Here is a 26,538-nt window from a genome sequence, read left to right on the forward strand (position 1 = left end):
TGGTCCCAAGCATTTCAGATAAGGGAGATTCAACCTGTATCCCCTTGTACATGTAAGAGGGTTAAGAATAATGCTACTATTTCTCTCTAATCTTTTTATCTTTACTATTGAGTCATGGACATGTTCAGTCAGTAAATGTATCTATAATATTTCTGTATAGCTACTCCCAACTAGAGTACACTTATTCAATTAACTACTGAATGGTAAATCAGCACATATGTAAATCCCACTGATTCAATGTGTTTATTCTAATTAGGACTAAGCAATAGAATTCAGGCCTATGAGTGACTGAAATAGCCAACTACCTATGGGAAACTTAATCATACAGCAAAAGTATAGATTTCTGTAATTTTCATGATACAACTGAAAGTACACTAAGGGCCAGAACAGAATGGCAAGAAGGGGCAGCTTGAAAATTGGGGTTGCTGCAAACACACGCCATGGCCCCAATCTAACTTGAACCCAGCCCAAACAGGAGAAGAAAAGATCAGCTTTTATTTGGGCCTGGAAAGGACCAGCTTTCCCAGCCCCACCACAACCCCAGGGTGGTTCAAGATGCTCCAGTGGCACACAGTATGTAAACGTTTTGACAGGAGCGTTTTGAAGCTGCCCACGTTTGGGCAGCCAGTCTGCTTCTGGGCATATTGGAGTATGCAGCATGTAAACACCGCACTTTCAAGATGCCTGGAAGGCATCTTTAACAAGCCATCTATTCTGGCCCTGTATACAAGTTTTAAGCACATCATTGGGGAACAGGCTAGGTATGTCTAAAATAAATATCTGATTACTGAAACTAAAGTGCACACACACAAGGGACTGACAATTTACTGAACACTACACAACATGGTCATTAATGACCTAATAGTGTTGCATTAATTCTATTACCCATTTTGTGAGGAAATCTGAAGAGATGGTATTTCACCACATGTACATAATATTTCAATAATATAACAGGCAAGGAAATATTTAAAGATTGTGGGCAACCTCCTTGATTGCTCTCAAACTCATGCCCAACTGGTAATTGGAAGTCTAGGCTGGCTCCCTTCTTGCTGTCCTTCTGCCAGTAAGTGAATAACTTTTTAATCCTAGCAGACCATGGGATCTCACTGTTTTACAAGAAAAGGGCTTTTGTTAATGTTCTCCATTGCTTTTACTCTTTGACTTTAATTTTGAATGATTTTAATTCTACAGATAGAATTTGAGAGCCAGTGTGGTGTAATGGTTTGAGCACTGGACTATGGGGCGAAACAGACAGTCCACCAGGAGTGGCCAGAGGCCACTCCGGCCACAATCATACTGATCATACTGGGACCATAGCGACTGCACAGCCTGCTTCCAAAGCGGGCTGCTGCCATGGTCCCAAGCCAGTCACCACCAGGAGTCAGATCATTCCAGCTCCTTTTGATCCCACCCAATGGACTGGATCACAGTGCTAGAGCAGCTTCAAGCCTCTTTTGGGGTGTGTGTCATCTGAACGCCATACCCTCAAATAGGCCAGAAGCTGCTTCCTTCGGCCTGTGCATTTTGGGCCTAAGACTCTGAAGACCAGGGTATAAATCCCTGCTCCACCATGGAGACCCACTAGATGACCCTCTCTCAACATCAGAGGAAAGCAGTGGCAAAAACCCCTCAGAATGAATCTTGCCAAGAAAACCCCATAATAGGTTCGCCACAAATCAGAAATGACTCCAAGGCATACAACAAGACAGTTTAATATTATTTTAAGCAGAACTTTTTGTATGTTTTTAGTTACATGTGTTTTTCTTTGTTTTTCTTTTTATCTTGCAAGCTGCCTTGAGCTCCCACTTTAAAAAACAGGAGGGTATAAAAAAGAAAGAGAATATGCAGGGTATAAATAAACAGGGTGTCCCTCCAGATGTTTTGGACTGGAATTGCCATCAGCGCCAGACAGATGTGAGTTGTGATCTAACACATCTGGACAGTCCTGGACTAGGGAAGGCACATAAGAACTCTCAGGCACAGCAGCTTCCTCAAGTTCCACTTTCGCAGGGACTCTGGACTTATTTATGGATCAAGCATCTAGTCTATGTATATGTCCCAATAGGTGTGTGGGCAACTACACTAGATGTAGTAGACGATTTTCACACCAAGCCCTTCCAGTGGGCTACAAGAACATGTTAGGTCTGATTTAGAAGTGACATGGTATAACTTCAGGGTTAAGGATAAACGATAAAAACATAACTGACAAGTTAAAACAGAATTAAAAGACTGAAAACTATGCGCAATAGCATTTGAAAAAATCAATGTGGCTCAAAGGTTCTGATGAATAGCCATGCTTCTCCTTGGTACATAAATGAAATCAGTCAGTCCTCTGAGGGGAGGGCATTCCACAATTGGGGTGCCATGGCTGACAAAGCCCTTTCCCACATCTCCAACAGATTGTATTGATTTCAATGTGTCCCCAAGCATAGCAGAGCTCAATCCTTGGCAAGCACATATAGAAAGAGGCGTCCCCTCAAGTATCAAATCCCAAGTCATTTAGGGCTTTAAATGTCATCACAAGCACATTGGATTCAGACTTGAGATATATTGGCAGCCAGTGCAACTGTTTCAGGATTGGCATTATATATTAATGTGATATAGTGATTAGAGTGTCAGACTAGGACACTGGTAGACCAGGATGTTCAGCATGCACACACACAAAGAAAAGAGAACCTGTTTCAAGGAGATTATTGGAGAGAGAGAAAATAGGAAAGAGTGTGATGGGTGAGGCATTCAGTCTGGCCCCATTTGAGAATGAAGACTGGGTGAACAGTTGCACAGCTTTTCAGGAGGGATGCATTGACTATTATGGGTTAATTGTACATTTTCACAGTGGTAGTACTTTGCATCATAGCAGAAGGAAGGATTTCTCAAAAGACTGGATACAGCTGAAAGCCAATTTATCACTACCACTGCTAGTATTATCACACAGGACCAAAGAACCCAGTGGAACCAAAATAAAGTGTGTGCTATTTCAAGCAACACCTGCATCACTGCCACTGAGCCAAAGGGAAATATTTGGGGGGGGGGGGGAGAAATGGAGAAGAAACAGGCAACATAAAAATATACTGAAGAAGGTCTTACACACTGGTTTCTTTTGTTTGTATACTTCCTTTACTATTTTCTTTAAATGGTCATCTGTGTCTACTTACTGTATTTCATCTTATTATTTATACCACCGTGGAAGGGAGGATATTATCCCACACTAGCTTACAATAAAATTTAGAATATAGTAATAAATAGAATTAAATCTAAAAATCAGTTAACAACAAAGCAGCAAAGCAAAATATTTCTACAATGTCCATACTTAAAACATGAAATCTTTAAAAGCCTCAAAACAATAGAAGTTTTAACCAGCCACCTAAAAGATAGTAAAGTGAATGCTAGCAAATTCTTTGGAAAAGCTGCACCACAACTGAGATATCACAAATGAAAAGGTTCCCTCCTTGATTGCTAACCGCCTTGATTCTGTTGATTAAGAACCACCACCATTAAGGTTCTTAACATGTGATCAGGATGATAAAGGAACAGGTGGTCCTTAATAAATATATTGGAAGAACTTCACAGGTCAAAACCAGCACTTTCAACTGTGTCTGAAAAACATTATTAGGAAATAAATAAAGAAATTATTAGGAAATAAAACTGCCATATTAAATTAAATTTTAAAAACAAAATAAATGGACACCACAAGATGCAATTCTACCCCAACTAGAATCATGGCTCCCAAATTCTGAACCAGCTGCAGCTTCCTTTACGGCTGATGCAAAACAATGATCCAACCAGTTACAGATTATGGATTACCAACAGGTAAAGTACAAGGTAGTCTTCATCAGAAAGGTTAAAGAGTTGTTATTCTATTAAGTACTGCTTAAAATATTTAGTAAACCAATGGACCAATGCACTCCTTAGAAAACAGCTCTTTTAAAAAGAAGAAATAACTAGTGCATTCCTTATTACAGATTCTTATGAACTGATACCATCACCTTACATCAAAGAAAATTGTTCTATAAAGTTTAAAATCAGATATGTTGTGAAGTCATTTTTATAGTCATGGCTACTATCAGCTGTCAAAACAAAGAAAATTGAAGAAAAATAAGATTTGTAATATATTACGGTTAATTTATCATCTAAGTGACATGTGTAGAACAACAGGTTTGAAATAAACTAAATCCTCCTTTGAAATAAAAATTTGCTTTTTAATGTTCTTATGATAATGATTACAGTCTCCAGTAACTTTGCTATAATACAGATAGAAATAAAGATTAAAAATATAATAGTTCCTTCTTCTCTATTAAGTGAATACTTACAATGACTATACAATAAAAATACAATATGGGCTCCATCCTGCATCAGGCAGGAAGACATATCTTAATGCAAAGGGATTTCCACTTACTCTCCTCACCTATGCACCCCTCCTTCTTCTCATATCTGTAGAGGTTCATTCTCCAAATTTCTGGAAAAGCTTTGCAAAATTTATAAAACACAGAATCCACTCTATCAGTGGTGTCCATTCTGCTGGTGGCACCATCAACAACAATTTTATTTATATCCTCCCTTGTTCCAGAAACCTGGGCTCAAGAAAATTTATCAATTAAATTAAATTAAAATAAAATATAAAAACAAAATAAATGGACACCACAAGATGCAATTCTATGCAAGCAATTGCTCACCAGAATACTGTAACAGTCCTAATCTCATCCACAGGATCAAGATTATCAGTTAGAAATGGTCCCATAAAAAAATAATTTCATAGACTTTCATTGGTATTGTAAATACAGTGGTTCTTTCCTTTATGCAGGGGATCCATTCCAGCCCCCCCCCCCCCCCCCCCCCCCGCACACGTAAGGCAAATAGTGTGTATGCTTGAGCCCCATTGAAAATAACAGGGCTCGTGCATGTCACGGACGCACACACCATTGCCATTTCCATTGCGCAGCTTTCAGCATAAGCTGAAAGCCGTGTATGACATGGGCACATTGTATTTGCACAATATAATCCTATCACAATCGCCTAGGAATAAAAACTCATAACTACAGAAAGGACAGTTAGACTGTGCTAATATTCTTATACATTCGCTTTTTTTAAAAAAATCTACTCAGTCCTTTCTTTCAAAACAGTAGGCATGTTCATCTCCTGCAGAATTAAAAAAGAGGAAGAGGGAGAAGAAAAAGAAATATGGCAGCACCTTTAAGCTTAACTGGTTTTTATTTTCACATAGCCTTAGTGTACTTCGTCAAATGAAGTACGGAGCGATAATAAATGTTCAGTTCATATTTACATATTTCTGAGAGTGGAATGGAATGTAACAGGAACCAAAAAGATGCAAATGCCCATGAACTATTTATGAAAAAATAGGCCAAAAATACAAAATGACAGAACATCCCTAGTGGTCACCTTCAGTCCATTCAAATGAACCAACTACAAGCTACAGCCAATTCTGGAGAATAACACAGCCCTCCCAAAAGATATGGGAGGCAGACTTTTATTGGCCTAAATCTTAAAAAAATACAACAAGATAGATTTTATGGATGGTAAGGCAGAGACAAGACCTTGCCACAAACACAGATGCCAACCCTGTCCCCACATCTACTCTGGGAGCAATATTGCAGGGGTCAATAACCTCACTCACAACATCAGACGTACATTTGCTTGCTCTTCCTCCAATGCAATATATGCTATCCTAGGCCAGCAATGCTCCCCTACATGCTACAGTGGACAAACAGTACAATCTCTATGCTAGAGAATAAACAGACACAAATCCGACATTAGAAATGGCAATACACAAAAACAGTTGCAAAACATTTCAGCTTTCCAGGATATACAGTAAAGAATTTACAGGTTGTAGTCCTTTAACAAGGAAATTACAAATGAGTACTAGTAAGAGAAAGTGCTGAACAGAATTATATTCACAAATTCCAGTCCATTAGCAGAAGTATGACCAAAGCCAATGTCTTCACGGCACACTATCTATAGCAATACAAGAGTCCTCACTACTGTACATGTAACAAAAGGAATCCTCTCAGAGAGCGTTCTGAACTCAGGAAAACTGACTTTCTATAAGCAGATTTATTGCTTTCACACATCAACACTAACTGACCACTGTACAGATCTGAAAGACCTGTTTCACCTCAAACCATCCTATGAAAAGTTAGGGCAAGGGTCATAATTTCCATCTTTCTGGATCCACTCGGTACTGCGCTGGAAGAAGTAGGTTTATCTCCATGAAAACTCATGCGAAAATAAAAACCATTTAGTCTGAAAGGTGCTGCCACATTTCTTTTTCCTTCTTTTCCTTCCCCTTCCTTCCTCTTTTTTATCCATCCTTGGTTTCACTCAGGATTTTTAATTTAAATTTTAGAGCATTTTAACATAGAATACATGTATGTGTGTGTGTGCCTTCAAGTCACCTGTTCACTTATGGCAAACCCATGTTTAAGTGGCTTGCTATTTATTGCCTTTGTCTGAAATATAGTCTACAGCATCAGGTACTCCCTGATGGTTCCCCCATCCAAGTACTAATCAGGGATAACCCTGCTTAGCTTTCAAGTTCAGAAGAGATTTGGTGTCTTTAGGGTATTTTGGTAATAGAAAACATACATAACAATAGCAACAGAACGTACAGTACATTTGTATAACACTTATCAGTGCACTTAAGCACTCCCTATGTGGTTTACAATGTGTTAAGCTAATTGCTCCCAACAAGCTGGGTACTCATTTTAGCAACCTACGGAAGGATGCAAAGCTGAGTGGACCCTGGAGCCCTTCCTGGGATCAAACTCACAACCTTATGGCTGTGAACAGCTGCAGTACCAGTATTTAACCACTGTACCACCAGGGTTCCCTATATGCCTGCAATTATGACAAAGTGTACAACTGTCACAATTTTGATTTTTTTTACATTATATATGGCTTTACTAATCTACATACCTCTCCTTCCTTTTTACTTAAGAAAAAACCCTTAAAAGTGAAAACCTATACATGACTACTCAGAAGTCAGCCCCACTGGATTAAGTGAGGCTCACTCGCAGTTAAGTAGATAGAAAGAGGACTGCAACCAAATCCCCTTTTCAGGCTACAACTTATCTGTCACGTTTCTGCTCTTTACACCTATATGCTGTTGTCTTGTCCTATTTCTCATCACACAGAATGCTGAAAATCAGCATGAACAATTCTCCAATTTTCAATTTTTGGGATCGGGGCAGGTTGCAACTTTCTCCCAATTCAAGCTGACATCTCCCACGAGTTTGCCACTAAATCTACTGTATAAGTTTCTCCTCTTTACAGAGCCCAGGCATTTTACACCTTTCAACCTTAAAACCTCAGGAAAGTGATGTTGTTTCTTCAGAAAAAAACAGAACTGAAAAATCTTCCAGAAAATCTTCCAGTGCTCTAAATAATAGAGTACAGTCGCCCCTCCAAGTCCACAGACTTGAGATGCGTGGACTTGAAAATCCATGGAGGGGCAACCACCATTAATGTTACTGGGCTGCGTGCCACAGGCACATGCTCCTTTCAAGCCTATGAGGCTTGAATATGTGCAGGTTTTGGAAGACATGGGGGGGGGGGCGGAATGGATCCCCCACAAGTTCCAAGGGCCAACAGTATATACATTTTCACAAAACAACATTCCTTAATATAATTTTGTGCTTTTTCTCCACTAATATAAGCTTTCATATACAAAGTTTTTCATTCAGAGAGAAAATTCTGAGACTTATGAAGACCAAAGCATATGGTTTATATTTTGATTTTGGTTCACTTCCTGACAAGAATCCTGTTGGGAGCCTTATGCATGCATAGGGTCCCCTACGATAAGCAGCTGGACATATTTGCCCAGTGCAAAATGCATGCATCCACTTCAAGGCTGCAGCAACAGGGTTGGGCATGTGGCCTCATTGCATACAGATGCATGGGTGAATTCAGATGCATATTCAGTTGCTTAACTTTGCCATTCAACATACGAATTCTGTAACACAATCAGTGCATAAATCCACATGTTGAGATTTATGTTATACAACCCTGATGCAGAATCTTGGCTTCTGATTTAGGAAGGATGAATCTGTCACATTCCCACTGAAATGAGAACTAAATGGAATCCTTTTCCATCACTATTCACAAAATGCTTGGAACCAGAGGTGTTTTGGATTTGTAGCTTTTTTGGAATACATGCTTAAACATAATGAGATATTTTAGAGATGGAACTCCAAGTCTAAACGTTAAGTTTATGTTTTGTACACAACTTATACACATAGCCTGAAGATAATTTTATACACAATATTTTTAATAATTTTTGCATGAAACAAAGTTTGTGTATATTGAATCATCAATCATCAGAATCATCAGACAACAAAAGTGTCACTATCTTATGTAGGCAATTTTGGAATTCTGGATAAGAAGGACTCAACCTCTACAATAGACTATTTTTTATCCTGCTGCTCTTCCCTAAAAAAACTATAATTTTGTGGATTATTAACTCAAAAAATACTAACAAATCTTCAAAGATTCTGGTGTGGGGGAGTACAGGGACGTAGCCAGGATTTTAGGAAGGGGGGGTCCAGACTAAGTGCCACCATTATATTGGGGCTTGGGTGTGGTGGCGCAGCAGCACGCACCATTCATTTTTCTAACGGAAGGTGGGGGTCCGGACCACAAGAACACCCCCCCCTTGGCTATGTCCCTGGGGAGTAGCAATTACCCAACCACCCCAATGTGCCAAGGTTGGCACCATATTTGTGCCCATTGGCTACAACTGTTGCTTTCTTTTTTGGAAACTTCCTAGGGAAAGTCTAAAGTAAAGAGGAAAAGAATCTAAGGTCCAAAACACACTGCAGAAATAATCCAATTTGAGGCTGCTTTAACTATCCTGGATCGATGCTAGGGAATTCTGGGAACTATCATTTTCTGAGACATTTAGCCTTCTCTGTCAGAGATCTTTGCTGCCACCATAAACTACAAATCCCAGGATTCAATAGGATGGAGCCAGTATTAAAGCAGTCTCAAATTGGATTAATTTTGCAGTGTGTTTTGGACCTAAATAATATTTTCCCCACATTCCCATTAAGCTTCTTGAAAGAAAACTGGGAACACAAACACTGCCAGAATAAAATGACTCAGAGTTAAACCCTCACTGAAGCATAAAACTCCAATTTCAATGGAATTAATGAAATTTTCAGCCAACCCGGTAAATCCTATGAAATTGATAGGGTCATCATAAGTCGACAGGCTACCTGAAGGCACAGGTGTGCATGTACGTACACACACACACACACACACACACACACACACACAGAAGGTCCCCAGTCTCATGCAACAAAGGCTCCCAATTTACAGTGTCCAGATGTTGTTGCATTTACATGTATCAGAAGCCCAAGATGGCCTAATGAAGTCTCTTCTAGACCAACCCTCTGTTATGCAATAATGCATAACTAAAGCACTTCTGAAAGATGCTCATCCAACCTCTCTTTAGAGACTTCCAAAGAAAGAGAGTCCTTCCTTCAAATCAATCTATTTCACTGGTGAACAATTCTTTCAGTAAGAAATGTTTAATTGGAATTTTTCTTGTAATTTGAATTCATTGGTTCATATTCCAGTCTCTGGAAGAGCAGAAAACAAGTTTGCTCCATTTTCTACATAACATCCCTTCAGATATTGAAAGAAAGCTATCATGTCATCTTTCAGTATTCTCTTCTCCAAGCTAAAAATTGTAAGCCGCTCTGATAGCCTTTAGGGCTGAAGGTTGGGGTATAAATACAATAAATAAACCAACTCCTTAAGCCATTTCTCAAAGGGTTTGTTCTGACCCATAAACATCTTGGTTGCCATTCTCTGGACATGTTCCAGCTTCCTGAATTGTGGTGGCCAGAATGGAACATTATATTCAAGGTGAGGTCTTACCAAAAGCAGAACAGAGTGGCACTACTAACTACTTCCTTTGATCTGGACACTGTACTCCTGTTGATGCAACCCAGAACTGTCCAAGAACATCTAGGGACTCATGGTTGAAATCTAAGATATATTAATAGGTGGGAAACGGCTGTAGCACATATGTAGAGCACATTCTTTAAATGCAGAAGATCTCAGATTCAATTCCCGAAATCACCAGGTACCGTTGGGATAGACTCCTCTGCAAAAAGCCAGATTGCTGTTCCCAATCAGTTCAACATAAGTGGGTAAGAGGAATCAATAGTCCCATTAAGTATAAAAAGTACCCTACATTCCTAAGCAGAAAAATGACTCTGTTTTACCTGAACAGCAAGACAGGCAGCATTATCAGAAAGCAGAATTTGTTCCTCTGTAAAATAAAATAATAAAGAAAGTAAGGAATAATTATCAGAAATAGTAATTTCTTCCGCTTTCAATAATTGAAGCTCCTTTAGGGTGTAAAAATAAATGGTGTACAAACTTAAGGAGATAAACTGCTTTAACACGAATCACATGCCCCATTACATTAATACAGTTTCTAAAAGCCTGTGGTCTGAAGGATCAGAAATATTTCTTCTAGATATGCCCTCACAATTTACTGTATCATTCCAACAGTTCTTTTAAAAATCTCAACAAAAACCATGTCTTAAGGTTTTTCCTTTCTTTTTTAATATAAATAAAAAGACAATTACTCATTTCCTAATAGAAATAAAAACCAACAACTTCATAATTTCTCTTGCTAAAAAAGTAAAAGCATTTGGGAACCTACAAAAAAAACAGCTTGCAGTTAATATCGCACACTGTGTCTAGGTCTGTCACACAAAAGAAAGATGACAAGTACACAGCAATAAAAATTCCATGCTTAGAAGACTAGGGCTGCTACCTATTAGTCTTCATTACTTTGCAGTCTTCTGACAACTGTAGCAGGCTGCTGAGCCCCAAATGGGGGCCATAATGTGATCTGATGATATATGAAGAGCTGCTAAAGGGAGCCTGAACCATCCTAGCCTATACATTTTAACAGTTCCTTTTTACCGAGAGCCCACTTTACCACAAGACTTCAAAAATCTGCTGCCTCAGCTATTGGCGCAGTAAATCTGCCAAGTGGGCCTGCAAACCACATCATTTTACACTGCCTACAGCAGCCAATATAATGAGTCAATAATAAACCAAGGACCTTATAGGCCATGAATAGCTGGTTTATATTGGCAGATACAAGTTTAGCAAAGAATAAGAAAAAAAAAAGATGAACCAGATAACTACCACAAAGGATTCTCTTTTTAACAAGGTCTATCTGAACTACCACCACCCTCACCTGTCAGGCTCCCATTATGCTGCTGCATATTTGATGAAGAAATCATGGTTAAACTGCAGAAAATCAAGTACTCACCTTTCAATGGCTGGTACAAGGTTGCATTCTGAGGCCAAGGTTCTGCAGCTGCAGAAGAAGATAAATAGTTTAATTTAGAATGTATAGCATATACATAATTGTTTTAGACAAGAATTTTCTCTCTTTGAATTGACAGTGTCTCCCTGCACCCACCACAACTTTATAAACTATCTCAAGTATCTCCCAGTTTTCTCCTTACACCACCAAGCAGCCAGCTAGAAGAAGAAGCATTCATAATCGTGCTTCAATATTTTTACAAGGCCCATTATGTACTACATGCCATATCCCAAACCCTACCAAGCCATTACTATAGGTTACTCCTCAGGTTTAATTCAGAAGTAATGTCCCGCAGAATATACTATTCCCAATATACTGTTTTCTTTTCTGCCCTCTACACAAGGCCCTATCCTATAATGCAATGAATGAAAAACACTTCCAACAAGTTCATATCCAGTTCCATGTAAGAGGGCACAGTGGTAAGCATCTTTAATTACACAGTCTGCTTTTGCCTTGAAATGTAAAACATTACATTTCAAATATTCACACAGGGCAACATCCAATATGCCATTCAGTAGACTTCCTTTTCTCTCCTCCCCCATGTGCCCCCAATACTCCAGAGCAGATTTGGGAGACATATAGGGGGGCTGCAGTGGGAAGGTAACTTGTTCCACCAAGATCCATTCTGCTGGTAGACATTCACCACTGGCTATAAGACAGTAGCATAAAAACTGGAAGCAGAATATTTTATTTGTTCATATCTTTAATATAAATATTGTACCATCACTTCACAGAAGATTTCAAGCCACATGCTCTCACATATGAGAATACCACAAGAGTCAGCATTCCAATCTGTTTTCAAACTCGCTGCCTTCAGGTAATTATTTCCATGGAGAATTATCTGCCAAGAAACTCCTGTGTGTCTATGACAAACTCCCTGGCTATCTCAGAGGATGTGGGAGGAATGTGTCACAGGAGTGCACACCTGTTTTGTCAGGCCTCCCCATCTCTCATGCTCCCCTGCAGCTGCACACTAAAAGGGAAGAGCAGGAGGAAAAAGCAAAATGCTTTTCAAAAGAAGCTGGTCTGTTATGGCATATCTTCTCCCTAACAGTTTTTGGGGAAAACTTCTGAAAATTCTTCAATGCAGTTTGAAAATGACTGCAATAACTATATAAATGTTAACTATTGCACAACCAATTGATCAACCCATTCTCTATGAAACGAAGTTGCAATCCTACTACACACACATACCTAGGAGCAAGCCCTGTTGAACTCAGTAGAGATGATTTCTTGCCAGACATGCAGAGGCCTGCGTCAATATTCAACTCATGCATCACAGTCATGAACCAGATTCTATAAATATCACCTGAACACATGTTGAGGTTTGTACTTTTTTCAATGTTGAGCTATAGTTATTTGGCACTGTGAAAAAGATCTGTAGATTCAGCAATTCCTTATGAATAACATGCTGAGTGAGATTCTAAACCCAAACGTTTGTTTTAAATAGTTAACCCATGTGTGAAAAGGCTACCTATAAGCTAACTCAAATTTGGACATACACCTGAATTACTGTTTGGCCTTTTGGAATGCATTTTACCTTGTAAGCGATTATACTAATATTAGAATTTACTTCTTAAACAGATTTGGGAGACAGGGGATTCAATAGTCATTAATAGTGATAATAGCCTATTCACAGGCTTACAGCCAAAATAAACTGAGAAATAAAAAGGATGGAAAAACAATCCAAGAAGAGAATCACTGACCAAAATTAAAATTACAGTTACCTGGGAAGATATCCCTCATCAGTGTCAGTGAAAGAGTTCCCTCCAAAGTATACATCAGCTTCAGAAGAAAAGAGATTTTCCTCAAGACTTCAACAAAGGAGGAAAGATTTAAATTTGAACCACCATACTTCACCAGTTAACACAATTTGCATCTTTAAAAGCCTGCAAGATAGATGCAAAAGTGTGGATATCCTCACATTTAACTTGGTTCTAAGTTAAAATTTCAATGAATTAGAAGCAGCCTTTGAAAAAGAGAGGGAGGGACTGAATTATACAAATATTGGGAGGATAGGAAATCTGAAAATAAGATGCTGCCAAAGAAAATGGATGGGGATATCAGACAAGAGATGCAATCTTTAATCTAACCAAGAGATCAGTATCAGAAGAATGCAGAGCTCTAGAATGACTATAAATTAGCTAAAACAAGAGCAATAAAAGCATTTAGAGCTTGTAGCATTATACAAGGATTATGATGAAGAAAGGATCCAGTGCAGTGTAGTGGTTTCAGTGCTGGACTAGGTCAATAGGAGACCAGGATTCGAATCCACCTTTAGCCATGGAAACCCCATTGGGTGATCTTGGGCAAGTCACACTCTCTCAGATTGAGCGGAAGTCAATGGCAAACTCCTATGAACAAATTCTGCCAAGAAATCCCTGTTTGTTGTAGCATTAGAGCTCTCTGACAGAGATGGCTAACGTCTCACAAAACGACAAATCCCAAAATTCCATAGCATTGAGCCATGGCAGTTAAAGTAATACCAAACTGCATTATTTCTGTAGATGCAGCCTTAGTGTTAAAATGCCAGGATGGTTATCACTGCAGTGAGCATTCAATAGAAGTGAACTAGGAAGTACAGTATACAGACATGATTAAGATACAGGTATTTAATAGAAATTGATTGTGGAATGTGGAAATTCAAACATTTGCATCAGTTAGAGGAAGAGGGGTATAAAATACAGTGGTTATTGTATTACTAACTAAGGGGCTGTACACATAGGCCAAAAGGCCCATTTCTCTCCCTAGCCTGATGTCATCCTGCTCAGATTACACAGGCCAACAGCCCCAGACCAAGAATGGGTCGACTGGACACCATTTTGGAAGATCTGGCCTAACTCCAAACCAACCAGTCCATAGCCCAATTCTAAATAACCAGCTATTTGCAACAGAGTTCCCAGAAAACTTGCCGTGACACCCAGTAATTCAGATAGCCACATGCCCTCTTATGTGCCATTGCTGCCATCATCTTTCTTTGCAGGCTCCAGTTGTGGCCTGTGATGTTGGAAGGGGACACCTGGCCACATGGGTGAAGCCAGGCACTCTGTTTTCATCCTTACTGGCCATGGCAGGAGCCTGCAAGGAGAACTGTGGCGGTGACAAGCTAGGTGGTGGCTCCATGGTGTGAGAACAAGGAGACTTCTGAATACCCAAGGTCATCCAGTGGGGTTTCCATGGCCTGTCACCATGCCAAACTAGGTAAGTGCCAAAACTAGGAATGGTCCAGGTCCGTGGACAGGATACAATGGGGTTGGCTCATCATATCCTGACCATGCATTTAGCCCTTAAGAGAAAAAAATAGGTAAGATAAATTTGATTTTGGAAAAGAGGAAACAATTTGAAAAATTGATATTTGGAGAAGATGTTCATTTGATAGCCAAAATATATAAATTATTATTAACATCTGTCTGAAACAAAAGATGAACACGTAAAGAAATGTATGACGAAGTGAGCTAGGTATATAGGCCAGACGATACCATTTGAACAATGGGAGTATGTATGGTTTAAGGGGTTAAAGTCTGCTTGCTGTTATGATTTGAATGGAAAATGTTCAAAATGATAGGAGGCTCTCGACTCCCAATAAACTGGCCACAAATTATAAAAATATAAATAATAGATGTTGGAAGAGTGACAAATATCTGGGATCATTTTAGCATCAATGATGGATGTGTAAAAAAGTTAGTAAGATGATACAAAAGATTGTGAAAGTAGAAATACAGTTTATACCTTAACAGTTCTTCTTAAATTTATTAGACTTTGAAGAGAAAACTGAGAGAACAGAGTCTTATTATGTGATATGTCATAAAGGATGATAGTAGAAGTGGAAGAAAACCCCAAATGTTGAAAAGTGGATCCAAAAATTATTGGATTTGGGTATATCACATAAGCTTACAAGCTGGTTAAAAGGAAATTTAATACAAACTTATGTACATGGCAGCCTTTTATAAATTATGATAAGAAAAGGAGGCAACAAAATAATAGGTTTTAATATGTAAGAAGAACTTCCTTCTGCATAGTAGAAAAGAATATATCTATATCTATCTATCTTAGAAAGAGTGAAAGTTAGAGAGAACTGATTTTATGTAAAAATTAAATACAGTATATGCAGTTAGTGATGTGTGGGAAACTGGGGGGGAAAGGAGGAGGGGAAAGGAGATATTTGTTATGTTAGCGTTTTTTTGTTATTGTGGAACTTTCTTTGTTATGTGTTATAGGTCACTTTTCATTTTTGTTGTTGCCGTCTTTTATGAGAATAAATCTTAATAAAAATTATATTTAAAAAAAGTTTTAAAATTTTTTCACAACTGTTATTGTCAAATCATTACAGATTTTACATAGCATCATGCACCTGAAGAAAGAGGCTGCAGTTCACAAACGCCTATGTCACTTAACATTAGATGGCCACAAGGCTTCTTCTTTTTGCTCAGGCTGTGTGTATGTGCCTTCAAGTTGCCTGTGACAGACCAACCTTTTTCTTTTAGCTCACAATGGTTCCCGAGGCAGTCACTAAAAACAATACAATGATAAAAACATATTTGCAAATGTTAAAAGCACTGTTTTGGCTACCCACTGGAAACTTAAAACAGATGGAGCCAGAGATGGATCATGGCTATTCATTCTGAAAACTGTAAGAGAAGTCGCTGAGGAACCAAATGGAAAACGGAAAAACTGGTTTCTGCCTTCTACAGGAACCAAAGGACCAGTCAGTAAGCCCAGCTTTCTAAAAAGGGCAGAAGCTACCAGGTACCTGGAGTTTTGCACTTCTGAGACAAAGCAAGATGCCTTTATTACAGCAAAACTGAGGTCCAAAGCACACTGCAGAAATAATCCAGTTAGAGACCGCTTTAACTGTCTTGCCTCAATGCTAGGGAATTCTGGGAACTGTAGTTTTGTGAGGTATTTAGCCTTCTCTGTCAGAGAGCTCTGGTGCCACAATAAACTACAATTCATAGGATTCCCTAGCACTGAGCGGTCTCAAACTGGATTGTGTCTGCACTGTGTTTGGACCTCAGTTTTGCTGTAACAAAGGGATCTTGTAGCACCCTTGAGGTAAAGAAATTCATAAGCTTTCACAGACTTCAGTCTACATCAGGGGCACATTGCACTGCCATTACAGGGCAGTTTTCATGCCACATTTCTGCAACAATTGTAAAGCAGATGCCATCTCTTTCAACAGCATCTGTTTGAAAGAGATGATTAATCAGGGGTGAGAAGTAACACTTTACGAGTACCTAAGGAAATTCTGGAAGAGTGGGCTGACCCAACTCATTTTGCTGCTGAGGTGAAAGACAAGGATGTTTTTAGAGATTTTGCAGTTCAGATCCGGGTTGACTGCGGGTCCAATGATGCGGATTCACATCATAACGTGAATGTGTTATCAGATGAGATTCCTTTCTATGGGCACTCGTTCCGTGGCGCTTCCACAGTGATTCCAAAATGAGGGTTCATTTTGGAATCACTGGTGTGGCTCGATCTGATGTGGAAGATCACTCTGATGTCGCCCCCCTTGGCCCCCTGCGTCCTGATCCTTCATCCCCCTCCTCCTCCTTCATGCCATCTCTGGCACCCTGCCACCCATCCCATCATCCCGACTGTTCCTGCATCCCCATCTCATCCTCTCTGCTACCCTGTGACCTATCCCATCATCCTCTGACTGATCCTTGAGCCCGATCCTGGCTCCAGTGACCCCCTGTGACCTATCCCATCATCCTCTGACTGCTCCTTGAGCCTGATCCTGGCTCCAGTGACCCCCTGCAACCTATCCCATCATCCTCTCACTGCTCCTTGAACCCGATCCTGGCTCCAGTGACCCCCTGCGACCTATCCCATCACCCCCTGACTGCTCCTTCAGCCCAATGAAGGATGACAGCTAAGGAGGGGGCAGGGAAGGACGACAGTGTCCAGAGCCCCACTGAGCATGTGCAAGGGTCCCAATTTGAATAGCTGAATCCGCATGGTATGCACCAGTGTGGTAATACAATTTGCACTCACTCCACTTTGCGTGAATCCGCATCATGTGACTTGCCACAGATTTGATTCCCCCTCAGTTCAGAAGAGCAACGGAAGGGCAACCAGGTGTGATAAAAACACATTATAACGTGAATCCGCATCATTGGACCCACAGTCACCCTGTATCTTAGTTGCAGAATCCTCCATGTGATAAACCTCAAGGTCTCCCCTTCCTTTCACATAATGAAGCTGAACAGACTGGCTTGAAGTTAGCTTAGGGGCACAGAGCAGGCTAAACTGGATAGATGTCTTGGTCCTTAAACACCTCACAGTGCTTCCCCACCACCACATCTCAGCATCTGCTGCCTGAGGCAGTTGCCTCACAGCTAGGTCCAGCCCTGGTAGCAAGGAAGGATGAAAGTTTTAAGAGTTTTACTCCAAATCAGATGGCTTTTCTAAGTTACCCTGTACTCTAAGCACACATAGGGCTCTCAAAAGCTGTGATGCAAGTGAAATCTACCACAAGATGTCTTTAACAAGGGAAACAGAAAGGAGCTGAAGTAGAGAAAAACATCTTTCTTTAGAAATTTATATGCTCACATATAAATTTAGAAATTTTAGTCAAAAATTGACTCAAAAAAACTGAGATGACTTATCCATGAGTTAATGTAAATACTATACTTTTACTCTTATCAAATAATGGAACCATCCATTGGTGAAAAGCAAGGGTGTAATCTGTCTTGGAAGCACTGATCCTCTCTACTCTCTTATCTACCCACCCTTTTATATGAATACAAACAATTATTCCTGCTGGAATTTAGTAGGTTGTTTTCCATTGTTTTCCTCTGCTTCATCCTTTGTTGCATATCCCCCTTTTACCCACAACATATCTATGGGTCAATTCAAAATCCATAACTTTGGCCCCAAAACCTGCCCTCAATTTATACATGAAATCGACTTATAGTTGAGTATATGCTGCACATTTTTAAAGATGATACAAAATAGTATTCCTTTGCCATAATATATATGCAGTTTGAGTCTCTCTTATCCAAAATGCTTGGGAACAGAAGAGTTCTGTATTTTGGATTTTTTCGGATTCTGAAATATCTGTATTTGCATATACGTAATAAGAAATAAAGAGACTGGATAGAGACTGAGGATCTGTGAAATAAAAGGAATCCAAACACAGTGCTTGCTACAAGTCCATGCCTCCTGCCATTTCACAGACTCTTGCTTGTCTCTCCAGTTGTGCAAATACAGTACAGAGGTGTAGCTCAAAAACTGGGGGATTTTGGAAGATTGGGGATTTTGGAATAAGGCATACTCAACCTGTACAGATATTACACATTAAAACATGAAAATAAGATCTTTCCTTACGTGTCAAACTGATTCATCATACACTACATGAATGCACAGCCTTGCATTGGCAATACTGATTGTCCTAATATGCCAACACTACCAGCAACCATAGTATGCTTAGAGTTCGAGGTTAAAAGGCATAATGGCCTTAACACCAGGATAGCAACAGAGAACTAATCTGAGCAAATTAACTGGCTGTGAATATAATCAATAAACTTTTCAACTTATACTTGCCATAGAAAGGCAGGATACAAATTACTGTAATAAATAAAAAACTTTTTTAAAAGTTGTTCAACATAATCACCACAACTAATGCGTTAACTACAGTTACGGTAATAACGGCAAAGAAACATTACTCTCCAGATGACCTTGGAACCAGAACTGTAAAAAAATGCTTTCCAACTTTGCAATTCCTCTTTCCATTCTTCACAGTTTACTATACTTGCCTCTTCAGAAAATGTGGATTCCAATATAAAGCATTATGCTACTTTTCAGAACTCACTTACTTCTTCATCAGATAAGGATACTAAAAAAAATAAATCATGGAGTGCAAACAAATGTGACATTGTTGGGATAACACAAGTGTCTATTTGGTGATTTTTACACTGAACTGTGTCAAAATAGTGGCTTTTGGGCTTCACTGGACAGAGTCAGAACAGACGTCCAGGGAAGATACTTTAAGGGCTACAAACTTTGTCCCTGTTGCTCTTCCACTTCGCTTTCAGATATGGGAGCGAAGCTTTCTGCCCCCATGAATACACTCTCACTGCAACGTCCAAACCTGATAACCTCTGCAATTCCAACATCGCTTTTTTCTTCACATGATTTACTTTTTTTAAAACCATCTTTGCCTGCGAAAGCCCCCAGCAAGCTTCAAAAGCAAGGATAAAGTTTTCTGCACCTTTTGGTTGGCCTAACAGCAACAAAATCAATGTGGATTTTGGATTCTGTTTAATGGTCAACACAACTTTGTTGTTGTTGTGCCTTCAAGTCATTTCTGACTTATGGCGACCCTAGCATGAACCTATCACAGGGTTTTCTTGACACGTTTCTTCAGAGGGGGGTTGTTATTGCCATCCTCTGAGCCTGAGAGAGTGTAATTTGCCCAATGACACTCAGTGGGGTTTCATGACTGCCACTCCTGCATTTTTTTCCAGTATAAAGCATGTAACAGTGTATATACACACTGGCAAAGGTTACTTTCTTTAATATTAAACACATTCACAAACATTTGTATTTGTATGTGCATGCAGAAAGTTATCACATCCAAATGTCATAACGGGGGGGGGGGGGATTTCATTGCACTGTTTATTACTTTAACAGTAAAGCTTGCACCCTAGAGAAATAAGGTTTGTCCGTGGTGATGTATTCTTAATTTTTTGAAGGGGCATAATTAGGGTCACCATCAGTTGGAAACTACTTGAAGCCACACAATAACAACGGTATCAGGAATATATCAGATACAAATGCACCACCATTTTTAAGAGAGATAGAACTAAAAAAAAATAGACATATTCTGGATTGAAATAAGGAGTCCTTTCTATCATTTTATTATGAAATGAACATATATGTTTGAATCCTATTGTTAGACCTACCAGTAATTATGATAGCAACTACCGTAATAAACATTTTGTAGAATTATCTATGCCCATAACATGGACAAACACTGGACAAAGAACGTAAGTTCACTAATGATGGAGGGGGGGAGGGGGAGACAGGTACATACATAAATACAGAGATTACCATCTACTACCCACATACACAGCCTCTACAGAGGAACAGATGGGGGGGGGGGGGGTTCCTCCATTGGTCTAAAACAGCAATATAAAAATGTGATTCTAAAAAAACCTGATCTTAGAGAAAGTCCCAGTGAACTTAAACGGGCTTTATTTTCAGCTAAATAGGTACAGGTTTGCACTGTAAGACACAGTCCTAGTTTAGCTCCAAAACAAAATACTCCCTCAGTCAAACAATGCATAGACATATTAATGATGTCCTTCTTGACAGCATCAAATAGCTGTGCCACAACAATATCTACATATCGACTGCATAAATATGACAAGTTTAAGAGGCTGCCCCCTGCCTTGGTAATACGCAAACATTAGGAGTCCACTCCTAATTTCCTGGAAGAAGATACAGACACTGAACACAATGTGACTTACTTTAGAGCAGATGTATACAGGATTATACTATATATTTTTATTGTGTGCAATGAAATCCTAATTATGTATATAGTGGGCCCTTGATATCTGGTTCCAGTAACCTCTTCCCCCATGGATACCAAAATCTGTAGATGCTCAAGCCCCACTAAATACAATGGCATCGTAAAATGGTGTTCCTTATATAAAATAGCAAAATAAAAAAAAATGAAATTTATACTTTTTTGAATATTTTCAAGCCATAGCTACTTGATTCTGTGGATAAAAAATTCCATGGAGGGGGACTATATTAAGAAGTAATCTTCACTGAGTTCAATGGGAGATCTAGGCATGTACAGACAGGAGTGCAACCTTAGCTTGCTTTTCTAACCATTGCCCTTAACACAGAGAATAAAAATCAGTTCAATGGGTGAACACATAGCCCTGGGGGTTTTATGATAATTACTGCCTAGTCAAAAATACCCCGTATTTAGGCCTATTTCTTGGGAAGATGGTGGCTGGCAGTTCCAGAAGCACTTAGAATAAGCAAAATTACTATGCAGTAGTATAAGGATTTATATAAGTATATATACAAGTAGAAAAGTGTAAATTTTTGAGATTTAGTCTAGGTTATAGTAGTTATCTATGATATGGAGGTTATTGAATCAGGGCATAAGATTTATTAAGTTATATTAAGGATCCACAAGAAAATCATGTGAAATAAGTATAAGAGTTAGTTGGAAAAAGTGACATGGAAAATAGGAGGAATTCCAGTAAATGAAAGGAAGTGAGACATCTAAAGTTGTTATAGGAGATTAAGACCAGAAGATTTGGTATTATGTGTTGTTTGGTTTGCTTGTTTTGTTTTCACTGTCTTTTCCCCCCCATTATATGAATGTATGTGTGTATGTATGTATATATGTGTGTGTGTGTGTGTGTGTGTATATATATATATATATAGTTTTGTTTGTTGGTTGGGTTTTTTAGGCTATTTGTTAGTTATTTTGTGTATTAGCTTGTGTATGTTTAATCATTTTGTATGTTTGTGAAATTTTGTAAAGATTTTAATAATAAAAATTATTAAAAAAAAAAAAGAATAAGCAAAATTACTTTGACTCACAGCAGTTTGGTTTCAGGTCCAAGTTTAGCCTTGGTTACCCTGGCAGGCAACCTGTGCCAGGAGAGGGAAAGGACAGATAAGTCCCATTCAATTATTTGGATTTCTCAGCAGTTTTGGATACTATCATAATATTCTTTTCTTTGTGCGTAGACTGCACCTCCCTCCCCCAATGATGTTCAAAAATCTAACAACAGAAAAATGCAACAGTGAAAACAAGGCAAATAAACCACACATTTATATCTGCTTTGCTGACAACCATTTAAGTTACCACACTACAAAGCTGACAAATGTCAGGAATTATTAACGCTTTTATATGTTTTTTATTACCAGATTTTGGGATGAGGCTTATGTAACCTGTGAAAGAATGAAAAAAGGTCATTGAATCCCATTAATGTTATTCTAGTCTGTTGGGAAGGGGCTACTTTCCTGCCTGCCCTGATCTTTTGGGATGCAAGTGAGCTATGGAAATTGGGGGGGGGGGGGGAATGCACTTGTTTCTCAAGCACAGTAAGAAAAAAAAATATTCACTACTATTACTCATGCTTTTCTGAAAAAGTGGCAAAGGTTCATATTACCAAATATTAGTAGTATGAAGGGTTGGGAGATGTCTTAACAAGAGAGGGGAAAAATGAACACACAATATTTTTAATGTACAGCATAACTCCTGCCTCGTGAACAATAGGTGAAGGCATAATTTGTAGAGTAATGGGCACTAATATTACACGCTGCTTCAGTTCTGTCATATTTCCAATCCATCAAGTTGATTAATGCCATAATAACTCCCCACAAACTTATCATTTGTCTAATAATGAAGTCAAACCAAGTTTATCCTTCGGCCACTGGATTCTTTTGGTCTTTTGCTATTATTTGCCCGTCTATCTGCGCCACACTAATACAGGGAGGAAAATTGTGAAAGCCAAGCCTGTGGCTGATACCTTAAATAAAAAACTAGTTTTGCTATACAGGGGAAAGGATCAGAGACATCCTGCAAAAACCTTGTTGCACCCTTGCCATTTCCCAAGCCATGAGAAATTTCAAGGGTAGCACTGATCTGGATTTGGATTCCAGCAAAAGGAGAGGTCACTGGAGAGACTTCTGGCATTATCTGACATCTGCTTTCATTTAACATGTATACCAATGGAGCAAAGGTGAGAGGAGGCAAAACAGCACAGGCAATTGATACGCCTACTGCCTGCATATCAGACTTCCAGAGACACCACTGCACTCCTCTTCTCTGACACATGAACCCTTCAGCTAAAGGGAGGTATGGAATGAGCCACCTTTTCCAAAATAGCTCTCCAAATGATCAGGACTTTTATTTCATAGGCCATATACCTTGCAGCCTCTCTGACAAAAGATATTGGTGAAATGCTTGGCTAATTACTATAAAGGACTGTTAGCCAGTCATTCTGGTCCCCCTTTCCCTTTCTCAGAACTGTTCAAAACAAACTAATATTAAAGCCAAAATATCATCTTGGCCATGGCTTAACAGAGCCTTCAGTAATCCAGTATATACTGCAGCAGAGGCCACATTAGGAAGGGTTCTGCTACCACAACTGCAATCCCCCTTCTCTATATCAGTAACTACGTATAATTGTCATTTAGCAAAATTGTTCTGGATGGTGAATAGCTTCAAATACAAGGTCCTCTTTGTATCTTAAGTTTCCTCTTTCTACCTACAGACTCCACTTTTTATGATCTCAAAGATAAGATGGCACAGATGCTGCACTGTGCATAAAATAAATCCACTTAAAAGTATTCTCTTTCAATCAACCCAGAGATGTCTGTCCTTATCCTTCTGGCCCACTTCACTGCATCATAAGTTGATACTTATAAACAGAACTTAGGAACGTTAATTTTTTGTACCATAATACCTGTGCTAAAATATCAGCAGTAGACATGCTGGCAGGGGAATTTGGGGAGTTGTGCTGAAAAAATTTTCCCCAAGCCCTAGTTATAACTAGTTGTTGTCCACATGAGAAAACTCAGGCATCACAAAGAATGTTTACTCTTCGTCGAGCTGTCCAAGTCCTTTCTTCCTGCTCCCCAGTCCCTTGCTAAACGTCTCCCAGTTGTTGTTGTGTGCCTTCTAGTAGTTTTTGACTTATGGCTAACCTAAGGTTAACCTATAATGGGTTTTTCTTGGCAATATTTGCCCAAAAAGGGTTTACTTTTGCTTTCCTCTGAGCTGAGAGAGTGGAACTTGCCCAAAGTCACCTTGTGGATTTTCATGGCCAAGATGGGACTGAATTGGGTCTCTGGAGTCACAGTCCAACACTCAAACCACTAAACCACTCCAGCGCTCAACACCTCCCTCTTCCCCAGACCCCTGCAAAAACTGCATGTGTTTTGCCAAAACCCTGATCTTCTTTCCTCATAACATTTTATAAATGCCCATGAAGATAACCCATGCTGTTCTGCAAACCAGCTGAAGAAAGATGCTTTGCTTTAACATAAACCTCACACTAAATCCTGAAGTATATATCAAGCATCAGGACTAGTCAGAAATAGTGATGTAAAGGCTTGAAGACAAAACAAAAACTGAGATGCATGCTAGGGAGACTTTTTCCCCCCTTTTCCTCCCAAGGACAAAATTTTCCTTTTTTCCATTGGAAAGAAATCCAGATGAAAATTTCAGAATAAATAATATGCTTTTTAAGATAAGGTTTCACCTGCTTAAGGGTCTGTACCTTGTTAGTTATATTCAGAAGATCATGAGCCCCACATCTGTGTAATTATATAGCTAAACAGTCATTCAATTCACACACAGAGAGACTCCTTAAGAATGGGAAACTACCACTGATTCCACAAATTTCACTCCCAGTTGACCTCTTCCCCCCAGAAATATATTTTTAAATTCAGAAATGTATCAGAGATAAAATATATTTTAAGTTCAAAGCTTCTTCTGCACCACAGAAAATTTTGAAAGCATCTGCCACATCCTTTCCAGTGATTCTCAGGCCTGTTACAGACAACCAAAATAAAGCTGCTTCGGGTCTCTTTGGAGGTATGCTGTTTAAATGATGCATGGGTCCTAAGAATCCGGAAGCTGTACCAAAGCTGCACTCCAGTGCTTAGGAATGGAGTGTGGCTTTGGCGCGACCTCCGGACTCTTAGGACCCATGGATCACTTAAATAGCATACCTCCAAAGAGACCCGAAGCAGCTTTATTTTGGCCTGTCTGTAACAGGCCTCAATCTTTATTTTGGACTACAGCTTCCAGAAGCCACAGCCAGTTTGGCCAACAGTCAGGAATTGCGGGATCTGAAATTTAAATCATCTGGAGCATCAAAGGTTGGGAACCACTGCAGGCTTAAACCAATGGTGAACAAACTGCAATCCTCCAAATGTTGAACTGCAACGCCCAACAGCCAGCAGTTAATGAAGAAGGCTGTGAAATGCAGCCGAACAAAATCTGGGGAATTCACTTTGCACACTCCTGCCCCAGAGAGAGGCACAGGGAGCCTACCACTAACTTGCTGTCCTTTAAATTAGAAAAGTTCATTATAAATCATATTTCTAAAGGCTCACAGAGACATGAAGAGGCTGACAAGTTTGACTGCTTCAAATGCTAAAATACTGTACATAAGCCTTCATTGCTTCAACAAGGCTGCAGTCAATTTGGAACTATAGTTAGAAGAGCTCTCCTCCATTAGTAGTGATCAATAAAGAATGCACAAACACATCCCTTTATGAATTAGCTGCCTCATCGTCATCCAGCATAAATACCTATATGAAGGCACAATCAATTTCAAAATGTACTCAGAGCTCTCTCACAAAATTGACCTTATGCTACTCACCAGAAAGGGTCACGAAAACAAATTCATTGAGCTAGAGATTCAATGGCTCTCCAAAGAACATGACAAAAAATAGACATGCTTATTTAAAAATGAAAAATATATCATTCCACAGTTCAGAAGCTTATGAACACATCCATCATCTTTCCTTACATTAATAAAAGCTAGAGCCCTATGTTCACCTGCTAAGGACTGAGTGCCACTGAACGTTGTTGTTGTTATTGTTGTTGTGTGGCATCAGGTTGTTTCAGAATTATGGCAACCCTAAAGCAAACCTATCATAGGGTTTTCTGGGGCTGAAAGCATGCGACTCACCCAAGGTCACCCAGTGGGTTGCCATGGCCAAGTGGGGATTTGAACCAGATCTCCAGAGTCCTACTGCAACACTCAAACCACTATATCACACTGGCTCTGCTTGGGGGTTGCAAAATAAATCCACAAGAAACCTAACGGCAAGTTATATTTAAAATTCAGCTTGTATCAAAGAGGTATGTGCTCATATTGGAAGTCTTACACTTGTGTAAGTTGAAGTTTTATATCTCTCAAAAAGCAAAAACAAATAAAATAAGCTTTCACAACAGCATTTCAGCTGAGAAGTGCTACTCACTCGTGAGCTTAAGCTTGCCTTTTGCTTCTTAATTTTATTTTGCTTTACATGCCTCTTCTGCATTTTTCCTATAGCAGAAAAACAATGAGTACTTAAGGGTGCAAATCCTTATACACAGTGTACTTCCATGCAGATATGTGCAAGATTTCACTGTATGTCAGGCTCAGCTTCAAGAATGCAAGGCATCTCATGAAGAA

General features: G+C 39.3%; 1 protein-coding gene across 2 annotated transcripts in view; it reads right to left on the bottom strand.

The window, feature by feature from the left end:
• MTX2 (metaxin 2) overlaps nucleotides 1-26,538 on the bottom strand; it is a 55,402-nt gene that overhangs the window by 16,511 nt on the left and 12,353 nt on the right. The window contains exons 2-4 of one of the 2 annotated variants that reach the window (XM_042440177.1): nucleotides 15,720-15,877; nucleotides 11,312-11,359; nucleotides 10,245-10,291 (exon numbers count right to left, since the gene is read on the bottom strand). In XM_042440177.1, the coding sequence (XP_042296111.1) occupies nucleotides 10,245-10,291; nucleotides 11,312-11,359; nucleotides 15,720-15,765 (141 nt within the window). In that variant the 5' untranslated portion in view covers nucleotides 15,766-15,877. The remainder of the gene's footprint in view (nucleotides 1-10,244; nucleotides 10,292-11,311; nucleotides 11,360-15,719; nucleotides 15,878-26,538) is intronic. The other variant, XM_042440184.1, reaches the window with a different exon arrangement.

This window comes from Sceloporus undulatus, chromosome 1 (genome assembly GCF_019175285.1).
Source record: "Sceloporus undulatus isolate JIND9_A2432 ecotype Alabama chromosome 1, SceUnd_v1.1, whole genome shotgun sequence".
In the NCBI taxonomy this organism is placed as follows: domain Eukaryota; kingdom Metazoa; phylum Chordata; class Lepidosauria; order Squamata; family Phrynosomatidae; genus Sceloporus; species Sceloporus undulatus.